The following is an 18,003-nucleotide window of genomic DNA, read 5'->3' as shown; positions in this document are numbered from 1 at the left end:
GCAGCGTTCTAGATAGCATCACATTGTAAGGGCTATCAGAGGCATGTGGCATATTGGAGAACACAGAGAAAATCTGTCAGGTCTACTGGAGGGCACCAAAAGCTAAAGCTGATGTGAAGCTACAAACTTTTTACAGCTGTACACACAAAAATACACACCACAAGGGCACCTATTAATTATTTTATTACAAGTAAGAGACAATCCCTTGCTCCTTTCCCATAAGGGAATATGGAGGAAAATGAGACTTTTTTTCCTTTTCCCACCAAAACATCCACACACACAACCCGTGGACCTATTTATCTGCAATTTGTCAAGCTTAGCTTTCTCTGGAGGGGCTCCTGGGTCTGTAAATTTTGTCTACTTTGGTCAAAAGGGGAACAAATTATAGCTGCTTTTAGATTCCCCATTATAATGAATGTGGAACACAATGCTTCATTTTAACCAGAGTGGCTCAGGAGCCACATTTCAGATCAAAGTGGAGAGAACACAAAACAACTCAGAAAAAGATTGGAATTTTAAAAAATGTACAAATGCATGGGCAAATCTTGGAGCCCATGCCCACCCCTAGTAAATAAATGTCTTACTTTCAGCCTTTTCTGGCCAAATTTCAGTTATCTATCTATTGTGAAAATACCTTGATAATGCTGATACTCTTATGAATGCCTGAGGTCTGACCAACAAGATTAACAAATACAGCTTTCCATTCCATCTGTGTCTTTGTTTGCTCTGTGCTAGAGAGTTGGCTGCAGTTTTGAGGCAGACATCATACATAGAACTTAGGTGAATTGCTGAAAATGCCCATTTCCAGACTTCTCTATTAATCAGATACATTTTGATTAAGCAAGAAACATATTTTAACTTCCTGTTTATGGTGGAGTCACCTTAACTTTGATACCTCACTCAGTAAATCAATATCACTCATCAAGATTAGAGGGACGGATAGAGAGATTACACAGGTGTGTGTGTTCACTCACATATAACTTAAATTTATTTTATCTTCATCATTTGTATATTACCCATTTAACAATGTTCTCTTGGTGGCTAACGATAAAAGTTAAAACCCTTATAAACTAAAAATGGTGTTTTGTTAGGAAAACCACCACACTACAGAACTAACTAAAGAAATAAAACCAACAGCAGCAAAAGATACATATTAAGCAAACTTTCATGTGTTAAAATTATCGTAAAACACCTGAGAAAATAAAAAGGGATTTGCCTGGAACCAAGAAGCCAAAAGCTCCTAATATATAACATGAACCTCTCTAGGTGAACCTCTCTAAGGGGGGCATTCCAGAACTGGGGGGCCACCACCAAAAAGGCCCTTTCTTTGGTAGCCATCTGCTGTCACTCATTTGGTGGGGCAAATACATATTCACACTATGCCTTGCTCATAGGCTTGTTTTTAAATGCATCTCTTTCCTCAAGAACTGGACACATTCATTTAGCACATCCCACCCACGCCAGCCCCTCATTACTCTGAGCTCAGCTCACACCTTTCTTCATGACAGAGAGGGACATCAGATGTACTAGAGTGGGCAACACTATCTGCCTGACACAAGGTTGGATATTAGTGCATGGTCACACACACTGTGTTGTACTTTCTTTTTATAAGGGGCATTTTACTTTTTTTAAGTTGTTTTTTAAATGTTGTATTTTAAAATTGTTATAACCCGCCCTGGGACCTTTGGGTGAAGGGCAGGTAATAAATGATGATGATAAGAATTATGATGATACATGTTTCTGATTTAGTATCATAGGGTGATATTCAGTGTTATACTCAAAAGGACCGATTCTGGCTATTACCTGGAGTACTAAACCAGGAAAAACTCCCATGTAAACTTAATAGGTAGGATTCAACACTAGTCCTACTTAGAATAGAGCCAGTAAAGTTAATGGACATGACTAATTTATATTCGTTAATTTCAGTGGGTGTACTCTGAGCAGGCCTATTGCTGAATACAACCCAGTATGTTTCTTTTCTGTGGAATAAAACTTCCCATAAGAAGCAAGGATTCTCTGTTTAACAGTGTGACCTGCATTCACATTTGAGTCACCTGATGTTATTTGATCTACAGGAATATTAGCACAGCACAACGTGTGTGTATGGGTCAGTGGTGCACATGGATTATGTACATAGATCTTCACAGAATAGATATCTGGTTCAAAGTATCCTGCCTTAAGGAAAGGAAATGAATTGGTTGACATTGTTAGCCATGGAGACTTTCCAGCTCTATGATTCGGTGATATTTTTGCCTTACACAGATTGTTTATATTTAAACTATTTATTTATTATTTGATTTATATCCCGCACTTCCTCCCAGGGAATATAAAATTTAAATATAAAATGCTTGAAACTTGACTTAATCTTGACTTAGTCTTTTGTTCCCCCTGCAAAGAAAAAAGAAACCTAAATTCAATCAGCAAACACAAAATTAAACCATATAATTCTTCTCACTTAAGATCGCTACGATGCTCGATAAGGCTTGTGCTCAGAATGAAAATGAGATTAAGTTAAGAGCCTCTGTCTCATCTCAGAATGAGTGCTTGCAGGATTTACGAAACAATTTACCCATGCAGGAACTTGCACAATATAATCCTCTCATACAACTGCAGGAAACTTGCTTTTCTGGTGGTACACTTATAGCAATCAAAATTTATTTCCGTGTAGAAAGCCGACACACTGGGGGAAAAGATTCCATCTTGTAGAGAGGCAGATTTCAACGTAATGGGGCATTCATACAAGCCATCCCACACAAATAGAGTTTGGGAGGACTATACCACATGAAAGGCTGTACCATAGGAAAACCTGTATGTTAAAAGCAAAAGACATACTTCTCCAGGGCTTGCTTTTGCTAAAGTTCCCAGACAGTCAGAACCTAGTATCAAATACAAGCAGCTCAGTGGGAAGCCACATGCTTTGCCGGCACATAGTCTCAGGTTCAGTCTCTGGAATCTCCATCTTTTTTTAAAAAAAAAAAATCAATCAGGAGATCAGAAAGACCTTTCCTTCCCTGAGACCCTGAAGAGCCAATACCAGTCAAAGAAACAACAGTAGACTAGAGAAGCAAATGTTCTGACTCACTATAAGACTGCTTCATGGGTTAACAACTTCCTTAATTCTTCCAGCTGCTGGGCTGAACTGACTGAATCATTTCCAATTTAAAAAGGTATGTGTGGAGGGGGAGTTTTGCTGTAGTTAACATACATGATTCTGAAACTACCATTCAAAGCACATAATCAAGAATTTCCATAATTTTTTAAAGATTCACTAATCCAGTGAACAAAAGGTGGGCTGCAAAAGCAATGGCCAACATAGTCCCACAATGGACCCAAAGATTCTAACATTATTTGAGAGCACTGCAAAGGATTGAGAAGATGAGGAAAGAAAGCTTCACCATCTTAAGTGTAGTCAAGTGACATTTTGAACACTCTACTTGACAGCACAGAGTTATGTTTTCCTTTGGCAGTCCACTCAGGCTCAGTTTTAGAACATTATAGACATTCCACACAGAGTTAGTCTGCGAAAGAGTCCTCCCTTTCTACTAAGCAGGGCCGGCCCAACCATGAGGCAGAGTGAGGCGGCCACCTCAGGCAGCAAATTTTAGCAGTTTAGTTTATTATTATTGCATTTTTACTGCCAGGCAGGAAGAGAGGCACTTGTGGGATTTTCAGCCTCAGACGCCAAAATAATTTGACTGGCCTTAGGTACTATGCCCCTTAACTTGGGGTGCAAAGAGGATGCCATTAGCTGCTCTGACTTAAGCAGCAAAATATCTCGGTCTGACCCTTTGCCTTCCGTTTAGAGATCTAGGAAACCTTCCTTGAGAAACTCCATTCCTCTTATTTAAACTCTTTTGGCGTGTTTTGAAATTCCTCCGATGTTTTACCTGGGTAGGAACCCCTAAACTAACTCTGAATTTTACTTAGTATGAAATTTGGCTGGTAACTTTCCATCTGTTCTTTACCAGGTTGCTGCTGCCACTGTTGTTTTAAGTTATCTGACCCTTTCATCATGAACACTCTTTTTCTCTTATACACACATACCCCCAAGCCCCTAAAAACAATAGGAAGGCACACCTATAATGACCGGCTGGTATCTGGTAGCAAACAATGAGGGGGAAAGAGTGTGTGTGGGGAGAGAGAGAGAGAGAGAGAGAAACGGCAACGCCATCAATCAAAAACCTGCACATCTAGGCCTCCCTCCTGCCCCAGCTCATCCAACTCTCAAGTTACAGCTTTACACGGTAAGTCTAAATAATATTCAAAATGATAAATGGTGCCACAAGCCCGATATCCATCATCAATCTTTTTTTAAGGAACATCCATCTTCAACAATGCACGTTTGAATCATGTGAAACTGAGAGCTCCTATATTCATTTACACAACCCACAGCTAGCAAGCTGGGACTCTCTGAATGATACCTGTCAACCAGCCCTTCCTCCTTCGAAATATAAGAAAAGCCAAACATTTGAGGGGGGGGAGGCGTGACAAGGAAGAGAAGACTACTTCAACAACTGGATTTATCAGGTAGTTATAGACTCCAGTTGGGGTCTTGAAAAGCATACCCCCTTACTGTTAAGAACTCCGCAAAATAGCAAAACTGCAAGGCAGGGAAACAGATAGCATCAAACCCCCACCACTGCCACCCCCCCAAAATGTATACACCCACCATTCCTGTGCTTTTTCAACCCACCCATCCCCTCCCCAAAACAGACACAACACACACCCCTTCCCCGCTGTTTGGTAGGCCCCATTTGATAAATGACACCTGTCATTCTGTCATGAGGGAAGGGTGGGTCAGTGATATATGGCTCTGCTGAAAAGGAAATCGACTGTTTGGCACGGCACAGCTATTCTCCACCAGGATTTCGTTTCTGGACTCTAAAATAAAATCTACAATGTTTCCAGTTGTTCAGTTAGGACAAGCTGACAGGAGGCTGAAGGAGCTTGTTGTGTTCCCCACCCCCTTTCCCTTCCCTCCTCTAGATTTTATTTTATCCTCCCTATGTCCTTCAGAGTTTCAACAACAACAACAAAAAAGACAAGAAATTTGCTCTACTGACTGGAAACTGCCAAAAACACAGAGAGGGGGAGAGAGAGAGAGAGAGAGAGAGAGAGAATGAGAGAGAGAACACACATCTGTCAAAGTCCTCCATAGTTACGATCCGTGCTAAAACATGTGAAATGTGATTTTTATTTATTATTGGAGGGCAGGTGGGGGGGGAAAGGTGAGAGGGGAGGAGGGAAAAAAATCAAAGGCTACAAGCTAGCCTGGCACCAAAAAGCAAGCTAAAAATTAGCATGTTTGAAGTAATTGTCCCACAGCTTGACACCGGCATAGTAAATTTTAAAGGGAAAAAAATGTGTCAGGCAGACATGAGTTTCTCTCCCCCCCCCATTTCCTTCCTCTTCCCTCCCCTCCCCCCCTTTCATTAGCTCACTGGCAGGGTGGCACTTCTGAACCTCATTACTGCAAGAGGATTTATGAAGCTGAACCCAATGGCAAAGAAAAGGCATCTGTCAATAATTGTAGGGAGCTGCACTCACAGCTTTGAAATCTCATTAAGTATGCAGTTATCAGGCATAAAGATCAAAAACATTACTCAACTCCGACAGAATCTTATGGAGGAACATTAATTAGCAACAGGCCCACAGTACCATTATATATATATATATATATATATATATATATATATATACACATTATATATGTGTGTGTGTGTGTGTGTGTGTGTGTGTGCACACAGACTTCCCCCTCACACCTGCCCAGCCCACAAACCAAAAAGAAACACTCCCCCTCCCTTCTCAAAAAATAATTCCCAGCATCTGAGACTGATCAAGTACATGAAACAAGAGAGAGAGAGAGAGAGAGAGAGAAGAGGGAAAAAAACAGTTGAGACAGTCTTGGCGGTGAAAAGAGAAAAGGAAGAAGCTGTCAAAAGTTGAGAAGGATGTCAGAGCTGGCCCTGATTACAAGGGCCTATACAGTTCCCAGGCCTTTTTATTATCCCTGCCATCAAAAACAGACTCTGTGTCACAGATGGATGACTGATGGCTGCCAGTCTCAGACGTTCTCGCCAAGCGATCAGGAGACCCCTGCTGAGATCTGGCCCTCCAGCAACAGAGGTTGACCTAGCAGGAAAAGGACTTGTAGGCACATAGCCCAGTTCTAGAGATACTTCAAAAACAGCACCCCGTTCATTCCGTTCTTTACTGAGAACAATTCACTAAGAGGGTGGTTTGGGTTTTGTTTGTTCAGCTTACAGAAGTTAAATCTTCTCATCAACAAAGGACTCATTGCAATATTGAGAAATGGAAAGGAGGAAGAGAGTCTTTGTAATCTGTTCTCATACACCCACTCAATTTTTAGTCTAATTTTGTCTACTGTTCATATCAGAGGTATACTTTGCACCCTTTAACCTCTCAGAAAACACAAGGCAGTATAAACTGAGGAGGAAACCTACAAAGTCACAGTTGTGGGTAGATCATAAAATCAAGTGACCTTTGCAGCGTTAAGCACGGTGTGCAGCTAATTAAGAACGATGGTCCTATTAACCATCTTCCTTTCCGAACCTCGGATCTCTGTGTACATCCTGTCTTATTACCCATATCTGTTTCCACTTCCTGCTCATGGACAACTATATTTCCAAAGAATAATTCACCACTATTCATTAAAGGGAGAGAGAATGACAGGATGAATGAAAAAGAAGGGATGAATAAACATATTCTGTCTCTGGGTTGATGGTTGTTGGGAATCTTTGTTTTTTGTTTGATCTTGTTTTTGTTCGGTGTGGTGTTGTTTTGGCCTACGGTGCAATCATTTCTCTCTCTTTCTAGTTATAAGTCTAGGTCATATCTCGTATAGTTCTCAGAAATCCTCATTACAAAAAAAGGCATGTATAATACCATTTCCACATAATTTACAACTGGTTTACAACGCAATGTACAAATTTGCCTCTTAATTCAGAATACAGATACATACACACAATAATATTGTATATATTGATATTTGTGTCTTATACAATGACAGTTACGATTGGAGGGAATTGACCAGTATTTTCAGACAAAAGTATGTTCTGGCAAATGTGGAAAGTTTAGGCCTTTTCAGACTAAACTTTTCCACATTTGCCAGAATTCACTTGTTGGAGTGAAGGTAATTCAAAATAAAATTGTCACCTTTGCAGAAGAAAGGAAAAATGAAATTAAAGCAAAATAAGTACCATGGGCTGCTCTATGTGTGTGTGTATTTCTTAAGGCCTTGACTCAAAAGCGTTACAATAAGGTGTTTATATTTTTTTATATGCTTACCATATTACTTTTATTATGTGTAGCATCAAAGTGATTATAGCAATTACATCTAACAGAATTAATTATAGAACATCCCATCATTCCTAGATACATAATGCATTAGAGGTAAGAAGAAAACATCTAGACTCCGCTAACTAATGTTTGAATCAATTTCCCAAAGCACCAATGCATGACTAAAGTCTAAATTGTAGGAAGGGAGAGAGAGGAGAGATGCAGGTTACTAAAAATGTAAACTGCAAACATGAGCACAGGTGTATATACATATATATACACACACGGTTAAACCAAGAAGGTACTCTGCTTCATGATATCCTGAGAACAAGACAAGAATAGTATAATCTGTTGAAGATTCATAATCATACACAAACTCACACACAATTAAAAACTAACCAGCCTTCCCATCAAATGTGTTAGCATATACAGACAAGAATGTTTGGGCGAAAGAGTTACAACTCTTTGTGTATGCAAAATAAACTCACTCAAAGCTTCATTAATATTAATTTAAATTCAGAACCCATTTACATTAAATTGTTCGTTAAAAGTGGTCTGTTTTAAAGAACGCAGAAGACCCTGAGACAGAGGGCCCAGTGTAATGATGGAAATAAACTATCAAAAGAAAATGCATACCAGTCATCTCAGATGTAGAATAAACCCATTATTTTTTTTCCTGCAAAAACATGTGACGTTGGGCCAGAGTTGGGCCAGCCCCTCGCACATTACACTGTATCTCTTCAGTACAAGTTGCCCTTTCAACCTCTTGATTTGTGGTACAGGTTTGTTAAAAACAAGCTTTTATTTGAAGGCAGGCATAGATTAGCAACACACGCACACACACACATATATATATTAGGTCTCTGCAGGAAAAAATATATTTTTAAATCATTGTCATCGTAATCCTTAGAATTATTCTAAGATAACTGGATTTTCAGTAGCTAATATAAAATGAAGATGTGGGTGGCTTCAGTCTGGAACGAGGAAAGGAAGTTTCTCCTATGGCGGAATCTGTCAGAATTGCCAAGTGTGGGGAACTTACCTGTATTCTAAATACTTTCTTATAAGTGAAGAATACAGAACTATGATGAATTAGGATGTGATCTGATAATATGAAATAATAAATTATTCTTCAAGTTCATTATTTGGGTACAGCCATCCTCCTTGCAAAGAAGCTAATGAGCTAATATAATGCTGGTGGTGAGTATTCAGGACCACTTTGATGAAGTCTCGCCCCCCACCCCCGGACATACAGCTCCATGCAGCTGATGAATTCTTCCATCTCCATTCAACTTAAAACACTGGCAAAAATGTGGGTAACTAAGCACTGCCTATTTTTTCCTTTCTTTTATTTTTATACAGTAACTTTACTAGCAATGAATTCTATGCTGCCCTTCACGATTTTATATGGGGGAGAGCCCTCTGTGCTCCTTTCCTTTTGTAAAAAACTTTGATTTTAATTCAGAAATGCTACAACAAAAAGGTAAGGCTAACCACATAGTGATTCCAGTCCTCATGCTACATGTAAGTGAAGCACACAAAAAGCCAACACATTCACTGTTTAGTGGGATTTTGAAAATTAATTTAATGACTCTGCAAATGCTGGAAACTAGAATTAATCTGTCTGGATAAAAAAGGGGCTTACAGACATTTAAATGCATGTATCGGGACACTTTATCAACCTAACATAAAATTGTCATCTTATCTTATTATATGACTATTTTATGCATGTGTCAAAGAATTTTAAAATGAATGCCTGTCTATTCAGTCTAATTACAACTGCATATTATCTTCTTGGATGTACCAGTCCATATCATTGTTATTAAATACAATATATTGTATTCACCCTTTCATTATATTTTTTTAAGAAAACAAATCCTTCAACAGATAAAGTCCAATTTGGGGGTGCAATTGAATAACAGCAAGAATTCAACATCTTGGAAAGTGTGTGGTCCAGCACATGATACTAAATGATTTTGCAAATAATGCAAGGCTAGTCTGTTGCTTCATAGTCCACTGTTAAGAGTCCACAAATGCACCTACTTTGCAGAATAATGCTGAAACATTTCGCTTATTTTTATTTTATTAAGAAAGTGGTTCCAATATCAAGAATTTGGGGAAATCGGTCTGAATTGGAAATGGAACCCCTGCAGCTAGGATTGCCTTCAAAATGGTTCGGACAATGGGTTAAAATATGGATTACTGCACAGTTTTGAGACAATGCTTGCAAGGTTTATATAAAAAGCTACAGGATAGTGTGTGTGTGTCTCTCTCTCGTTCGCTCTTGAAATGGCAAATAAATGTCGTTTTATTCACACTTTTACTGCTCCATATGTATACATAAGTGTGCAGCTTGTTCCCTTCACAATTTCCTTTGCACTCTACTCTGAAGATGATCTCGCTTGCTCTTTCCTTTAATACATTCTCATTCACACTGATCCTGAAAACAGCCCTGACAAAAAAGGAACCAAAAATAATCCTCCTACCCTTCCCCAAGCTAGACTGCAGTTCCCATAACCCTGCAGCAGTCACAATTCATTCTAATCACTTTACAAAACAATCTTTACTATAAAAAAGGAGAAAATGCAGACTTGTGAGCCAATTTAAGAAATAACTGCTGATACATCAGTTATTGACTATTTCACTCCAGCTCATCATAGTGCTCAAGGCAAAACGGAGAACAAAATGACAACATCAACTGCACGCAATAAACTGTGGCCCAGGAGAGCACTGAAAGGCTAATTGACAGCTGTCAAGCTAATGGGAGCAGTGGCAGCTGATTCTAGAAAATTCTCTTTTCCAACAAGCCATTCAATGGAATCAGGACTTTTTTTCCTTTAAAAAAAATAAATCACTCTCTCCACCCCCACCCCCGTTACTCATTGTTCCTTATATTTGGGGAGGGAGGGCTGCAAAGGACAACCATAACCATAACTAATCATTTTGTCAGCTTGCTGCTGAGAAGAATCTCTGTCCAACAGAGAAATATATGGCAGGTTTTGGGGCAAAGAAAAGTACCAAAGGCTGAGGCTGCACATACCCTTGAAGGTAGTTTACTATTGCAGCATGTAATTCTTGATCCACAACTACTTGTGGAGTATAAACCCAGGTGCAAGGCAAGCCCTTATTTTAGGGAGCATGTTCAACTTCCTGAACTCATATTCCCAAATTCTGGATGTTATAATTCAACCTGTATTGCACATTCAGCTCTGCCACTACCACCACTGTAGGTTACAAGAATCTGCAAATTCCACTGTGATCCCTGATAATCACTGCGGGGGGGGGGAGGTAAAATCCATCACTTTCTATTTGTAGCTTTACCTGCTGACTTAGGTCCTTCTCAGAAGCTGAAGTCAATTTAAGGATTTTAATAGAACTATGTGTAAAGTTATGGAAGAGAAACCTACTTTACAGAACCAACGGGACAATCTGCATGTCAAGTCAATAACAAAATCCCCACTGGTGTTAAGGATTCTGAATGACACCTATAGTCTGTGCTGTTCTTTTTCAGGCCTCAGATCAGATAGTTCAGTTTTCATTGTCTGAAGGGATGGTAGCAACATCCTCAGGGTCCAAACCAAGCAATCTTAAATTACAGCAAACTTCCACTCAAATCACTGGGACAACACAATCCTATACATGCCTACTCATAATAAGTCCCATTGAGTTAAATCAAATTTACTCCCAAGTAAACGTGCACAGGATGAGAGTCTAAAAGTGGTTCCAGGAAACCTTTACAGTTCCCAGCTATAATGTCCCCCACCTGAAAAGGGAATGGCAATCACATCTTCTCAATCATTTAAAGAGATAGTTTTTTTAAAAAAAAAAAAGCAATATGTGAAAGCTTGTAAATCCAAGTGAGATAATTATGGTTTGCCTGAACCAGAATGGCTTCTACTAACGCAGAATCTCTCTATTTTCCTAAACAGCAAGAAAATGGTGTTCCTCTCCCCAACGCACACCATCTTCTAACATAAATGACAAAAACGGGGGGGGGTTATCCAAATAAACCTTTTAATATATATGAAAAAGACTCCTTGCCCTTAACTCTATCCACCACACTCAACCCAAGTCCTAAAGTAAACAAACAGAAAGAATCATTTTTACAGATTCTTGATTCTTCAAGACAGCTTTAGTCTTCTCCCTTGTGGTGTTAACACTTGGGTTAGACAAGAAGGATTTGTGCACCTGTCTGTAATACCTGCTGCAAGCTCTCTCTGCTGCTGAGAGTTCTTTGTTGTTGTTATTCTACTCCAGACCATTACGAGGGCCCTAATTCCTATGACATGATTATCCAGGTACCAAAGCCCATTTGTCACCTGCAGCAGAAAATTGAGTTAATGCACAACTAAAGGCAACCAGGACTGTGTAATATCAACTTGATTACATCAAACTAGCTCCAAACCTAATTCCGCTGGATGACACTGCGTGGAGCTTGTCATCTCCAATCATTAAAGCTGTCAGGAATCCATCAGGTTTACAGCTAATTAGGTGAACACTAATGAAGCTGGCAAAACAACTTTTCTTTTTTTATGGCTGAGCGGACCTTTCAGTTTGGAGGGGGATTTTTTTTTTCCTACAGTATTCTCAAGGTTGCTGGAGACTGGATTTCCTGAGTGACAAATCAACAGATCTGTAATGTGTGTGTCTTCTCTCTCCAACACACATACTCCCACCCAACCCCCTCTCTATTTTATTTTATTTTATTTTGCTCTATCAGTACAAAGCAATACATTTGTCATCACTCTGAGTATTCCACAAAGGCAGTCATAAGCAGTCATGGACCTTATAACTTGCAGCAGTGGAGTAAAAAAAAAATTTTTTTTTTAAGTTTCTTGGGCATCACATTTTTTTTTAAAAAAAATGAAGCTCTTTGCTCGTTTTTTCTTTACCAACAGCATACTTTTGTTTCATTCGTCTTAAATAAGCAGATCTCATTCATTCTATGTCCCTACCCCCTATATCCATTAGCCAAAGGCATTTTGATAAAGTAAAGGCAGGGCGAGTGTATGAGAAAGAATGAAACCACTCACTCTGCCAACTTCTGATTGACCATTAAGCTATTGATAAATGTGCCTGTCAGGAGAGAGACAATTAAATCAAATATGAAACAAAGTCGTTTTGACGGGTCATTTTGATAGAGCAAAGCCATTCTTCCATCTCCTATTAGTCCTGCAGTCTTCTTTTTTTTTTTTGGTTAATGAATATTTCTTAACTAACCTGCTACATTATATTGCTCAGCTCTTTTCTTTCTTTTCTGACACGTTTAAGAAATGCTGTTGTATAATTTTCCTCCCCCCCCTTTTTTTTTAAGTTATTGAAAAGCATTTGCAAAAGGGGCCTCACCCTCATACTAAATGTGCATTGTGGCCTCTCCAAAAGCTAGCAGAAATTTAATTTTTGCTCAGGACAGGGCACATTGTACATGGTTTGTGCACATTGCATATCTAAAGGAATAGCATATCTCAAAACATAAAGGCGCAGCAGAAAAGCCAGCCAAACCCCACCCCCAACACAGATCATATGGTCTGGAGACTTTTATTTCTTGAACACCGCAAGTTCAAAACTTGGTTCAGCCCTGACGAACAGGCCTGAACCTTCTGAAGAGGTTCGCTTTCCCCTGAAATTAATTGTTTGTGATTTAGTCTTTTACTTTTTTGGCAAGGTGAAGTTCTGAATATACAAGCACTTGTTCACAGTCTGAAATGTAAAAGATGTCGATAATGGGATATCTGTGCATATTATCACACTTACTACAAAGAAAAACTTTTCCTTAACTTAACCAGCTGCTGTACCATGCTAAAGACGTACAAGGAGGGAGCAAAAAGTTTCTCCCATCATAACATCCAACAGACAGGAAAGAAACAGAAGCATGCTTGGAGGAAAATGAATTACTGGAATGAAATTAAGACACGTGTATCTCCCGTGTATGATTAATTTTGAAAGAAATCAGACTTGTCACTAGTGAGAGCCTCCGTCCCCGCCTTGTTGTCTTAAGACCAAGACATTTCTTAGACGATAACTGTTGAGAAGTACACTTTCTTTATCGAATTGATAAATTTGCTGATTAAACATAGCAGGACAACCACTTTGAAATCAAAAGGCACTTCAGCGTGCATTGCATATGGCTACCACCTAAAGATCAGAAGATGGGGACTTCATCCCACACTTACAGATCCACAGAATATTGATCCTCTCCCCACTCTGTAGAGCAGAGGGGATCCCACCATGCCAGAAGATACTCCCTAATCAAATATCTCTGCCCCCAAATAAAGCAAAATAGAAACCCTGAAAGTTACACTGGCAGAGCTGACAGGCCACGTGTGTGATGTCATACAGAGTCTGGCGTTACCATGGCAAGTGATTTATTGAGGTTTATTGGGAATGAATAGATCAAAGGCAACCGGATGACAGGCAATCAATCAGCCATCAAATCAAGGATGGCAACAGTCCAGGGAAACTCTGTTCCAGACCATATCCCCACCCTCCCCTAGCAAAAGATTACAGCACAATAAAATGTAGGGACCTTTTGTTGGGTTTTTTTTAAGTACTTGGTTTTGTTAAAGTACTTGTGGCCTTTCCACAAAATTCTGCTTTGCAGATTTAACACCATTGATAGTAAATAAAGTGATCCAGTTAAAAAAAGAAATGCTTTACAAAGGAAAAGTATATAATATACCAGAAACAAACTCTGGCAAGTGTAAAAATGAATGCAAAGAAATATTCCTGACAGTCATCAGACAATATCCAGAACCCTTTCCTTGCTCTGGTTTCCCCTGCAGCGTTTATGAATGAGTAGTCGATGAGATTTTAGGGTGTCAAGGGAAGTGACCATAGAAATGGAAAGGTGAATCAGGGAGCGATGTGCTCCCTTCTCGTGAGGAAAAGAGAAAACGCTGGGTGAAGGAATTGTATGCGTAGCTCAATACAGTCTTAAGTGAAAGGATCCTGCTCGCTGGCTTTCCCACACACACACACACAAACCCTCCACGAGCCTGAAAAACAAACAAACAAAACTACCCCCCTTATTTTTCTTTGGGTGAAAAACCGGGAAGACCAGGAAGGTGGCGAAAAACCAAGCCCTGCTTTCTCCCCAACAGTCCCCTTTTGTATAAATCACCCCGAGAACGTACTGTTTAGGAAAAGTGCCCAAAGCAATGGCAGGAATGGAGCCAAAGGATCACCAAAAATAAAATATATTAAAAAAGTAAGACGACCAACTCAGAATGACCATCACTTCCCCCCACCACCCCTTGCTCCTCAAGCCCCACCCTACTTCCTAAATCTTCTGCCTGGGGGAGAAGGCGAGGAGGGTTCACATCAAAAGGAGGATCTGCCTCACCAGGAGCGCCTTGTGCCAAGGGGGTGTGTGGAATAGCCTAGGCTCGCTCCCTCCAAGCCTGGAGTGGTCGATTATGGAAGGGAAAGATCTCCCTCTCCTTTTAAAAGAAGATTTTTTTAAAAAAGCGCCTGGTTCGGCAGTTTCCTCGTACCTGCTGCGCGCCGGGGCGCCTGCTGCTTCCTCCTGGGCATGTTGAAAGGCAGCGTCCGCGGGCAGCGCCTGGAGGAGGGAAGGGGGAGGCTGCTGGCTTCGGGCTGGGGGCGGGCAGAGTTGCTTCAGCCCCCTCGATCCGGGCGGAGAAGAGCCACTCCAGGCTGGGCTGCAGGCTGAGCTGCTTTTTGTTGTTGTTGCTGCCGCTGCCGCTGCTGGGCATGCACGATGGGGAAGAGGAGGCGGAGGCAAGGCGAGAACGAGAGAGCGCAAAGGACAGCCCCGATCTCGCTGCTGCTGCTGCTGCTGTTACAAGAAGGAGGGAAGACCGGAGCGGGGGGAGGACTTTGACAGATCGCCCCACAGGAAGAAGAAGCCCCAGGAGAAGAAGCCCCCCGCCGACGAGCAGGAGGGCTGGGGCGAGCCCTTCGGAGTGGCCCCCGGCCCGGCCCGGCCCGGCGGCGCCGCCTCCTCCTCCTCTTCCCCTCTGCCTCTCTCTTTCTCTCTCTGTTTTTTTGGAGAGCTCACGGCGTAATGCTCCCGAGGTCCTTCCTCTCCGCGGCTGGAGCGGCCAACCGCGTTCGGTGTCGCTTCGGCGTCTCCTCCGCCTTCTCACTCCCGCGCTTCGACGGCTGCCCGATCGGCGCTGGAGGAGCGGCTTCCTCGGCGGCAACAGGCAAAGCTTGAAGGGAAAAAGAGATGATCGCAGCGTGACTCCAACTAGTCGCCGGGGAGAGAGAGGAGAAAGAAGGGGGGGCCCCGCCGCCGCCTTAACTCTTTGCACCTCGCGCAGCAGCCGCCCAGGAGCGCACCGTGGGCCACGCGTAAAGGAAGAGGACACGCGGGGGGGGAGCAGACGAAAGAGGGATTCCCCCTCCCTAGATCTCTGCCAGGAGGGAGAGGGGGCAGGGAGGGAGGATCCCTTCTCTTTCTCCTCCTCCCCCCAGTCCCAATTCCCTCCCCTCCGGTCTCCAGCCCGCCCTACTCCCGACAAGCCACTCCGCTTCGCCCCGGCCACATGATCTCAAGGGTTCCCAAGCGGCGGGGTTGGAGGAGTGGGGGGGGGGTTGGACGGCCTCAGATTTCAAGCTGCCAGAGCAAAGCAAGGAAGGCTCCTGCTTCCTCTCTTCCAAGCAGTGGGTCCACACACACACACCCGATGCCAGCTCTGAAATCCACGCTTTGTGATGCCACCGAAGTAGCTCCCGGGACCCTCAGTTCCCAAGGACGAGGAAGAGACGCTCCTTTTCCCCTCCCGCAGGTGAGACTCACCTTTTCACACAAATCATGCTCCGGCTGCATTTCCTGGAGCCCCCCACCCCCAACTCGAGGATCCCCTGGGCGGCATGGGCATGGATCCCCCCACCTACCCAGCACTCTCTGGGAGCGGGCAGAGAGAAAAGGTCTTAGACTTTTATTCTTCTTTCTCCTCTCAACCCCCCCGCCCCCGTGGGCTTCACCTCACGCTATGGTAACCCCAGAGGTGTGGATGGACCCCAGATCTAGGCCGGGGAAAGAGACAGAAGAACGATTCTCCCAGTCATAGAGCCAGAAAGCACGCCCTGTCTCTCCCCAAGGTCTCTCCTGAACTCCTTCCCCCATCTAAGTTTCTCCCACTGCATCCTTTGGATCTCCCCTCCCCCCCCCCAAAAAAAGAGGGAAACCATATCGGGAGCTTCCAAGCGGAGAAAAAAGAAAGACCACAGGCAAGGACCGGATACCTTCCAAAGCAATCTCTCCTCTCCCCCCCCCACCCTGGACCGTCTTCTTCACCTCCACCTTGCATTTCCAGGGGGATGCGCCTTGAAAGCGACCCCCTTCTTGACCTCCCCTTCCTTCGTAGCTCTAGGGTCCCTTTCTCTAGCAGCCCCCTCCAGATCTCCCTCCAAACAGCTGGGGACGCCTGCTTTTGCCAGAGTGGCTTCCCTCCTCAAAGCCAAAGAGAGATCCGTCACCTCCCTCCTTCTGAGCTGGGAAGGAGACTTCCCCCTCCAGCAAAGTAAAGTCTGGGAAGTGCGTGGAAGGCATGCGGATGGGGGTGGAAAGGGGTGAGCCAGAGTTCTTCCAGGCGGCAGCAGGAGCACTTCCCGCCTACCCACCGAAAGGCTCCAACCTTCCAGCCTAGGCCTTGACAGCAGATCTGTCAAGAAAGGCAGGGACTACTGGGAGGCCAGCGAGAGACAGAGTGGGCGGGGGCTCTTTCCAGCCCCCTGTCGTCAGAGGTGCTCTCTCCGGTCTGGTCCGGCATGCCCCTCCAAACCTCTCGACCCTTTCAGCCGCAAGGAGTCTTTCCCACATCCCCTTAATAATACACACACACACACACACACACACACACGAGCTATCTTTTGCTTTGATCAGCAGCCCTAAGACTTCTTGAGAATTCCCGAAGTCCGCAGGAGTAAGTTAGATGGGAGGCTAAGGCTGCAATCCGATACACCTACTCAGAAGTAAGGTCGGTCGGGTTCAATGGGACTTACTCCCAGGGTAAGGGTGGATTTGATTGCACTCCAATGCACACTTCCCTGGAGTAGGTCTCATTGAACCCAATGAGTAGATATGTATCGGCTTGCACCCTGACGGGAAGGTAGTTCCGTCGGAGTCGGTGGGGCTTACATCCGAGTAAGCATCAAGAGGAACTCGTGCTGTGCCATTCCTTCCCCCCCCCGTGTTTAAACAATTCCACCCACGACCCACCGTGCATTTAATAAATAAATAATTTATTTATTTATTATTATTAAGTGGCACCCAACCGATCCCTTCTCTGTCAGGCTCAGAGCATTAAAGCATCCCTCAAAAATGCACGCCCACTCTCACTGCTCTCCCCCCTCCCGGCCGCCGCCGCCGCTCATCAAACGACTTACTAGCGTGCCCTGCGCTTGGAGTGCTTTTTTCAGGCTACCGCAACCATACATCCAAGATTTCCGGCTCGGATCCCCCCTTTCTTTCTTTATTTCTTTTTTTTTTTTTTTTTTTTTTGCTGCAGAGGAACTCCACTTTGGAACGTCGCTCTTCTCTCCCTCTCTTGCATTCCTTGCTTCACGTTTCTGTTCTCATCTTTGCTGAGGTCCCCAGGAGATCTTTTCGGGGAGGAGGGGGGGAGAGAAAAAGAAAAGACTGACTAAGCATGGTCCATTGCAAAAGAAGGAAGCCTCCTAGATTGTCTTCTGCTTCACACATGCACGCATATGCACGTACTTTTTTTCTTTCTT

General features: G+C 43.0%; 1 protein-coding gene across 2 annotated transcripts in view; it reads right to left on the bottom strand.

Moving 5' to 3' along the window:
* TSHZ3 (teashirt zinc finger homeobox 3) overlaps positions 1–14,877 on the bottom strand; it is a 144,211-nt gene extending 129,334 nt beyond the window's left edge. The window contains exon 1 of one of the 2 annotated variants that reach the window (XM_061593972.1): positions 14,793–14,877. In XM_061593972.1, the coding sequence (XP_061449956.1) occupies positions 14,793–14,832 (40 nt within the window). In that variant the 5' untranslated portion in view covers positions 14,833–14,877. The remainder of the gene's footprint in view (positions 1–14,792) is intronic. The other variant, XM_061593973.1, reaches the window with a different exon arrangement.
* Between the last annotated feature and the right edge of the window lie 3,126 nt (positions 14,878–18,003).

Source organism: Rhineura floridana, chromosome 13 (assembly GCF_030035675.1).
Source record: "Rhineura floridana isolate rRhiFlo1 chromosome 13, rRhiFlo1.hap2, whole genome shotgun sequence".
NCBI classification, from domain to species: domain Eukaryota; kingdom Metazoa; phylum Chordata; class Lepidosauria; order Squamata; family Rhineuridae; genus Rhineura; species Rhineura floridana.
This window is presented reverse-complemented; position numbering and strand designations above follow the sequence as displayed.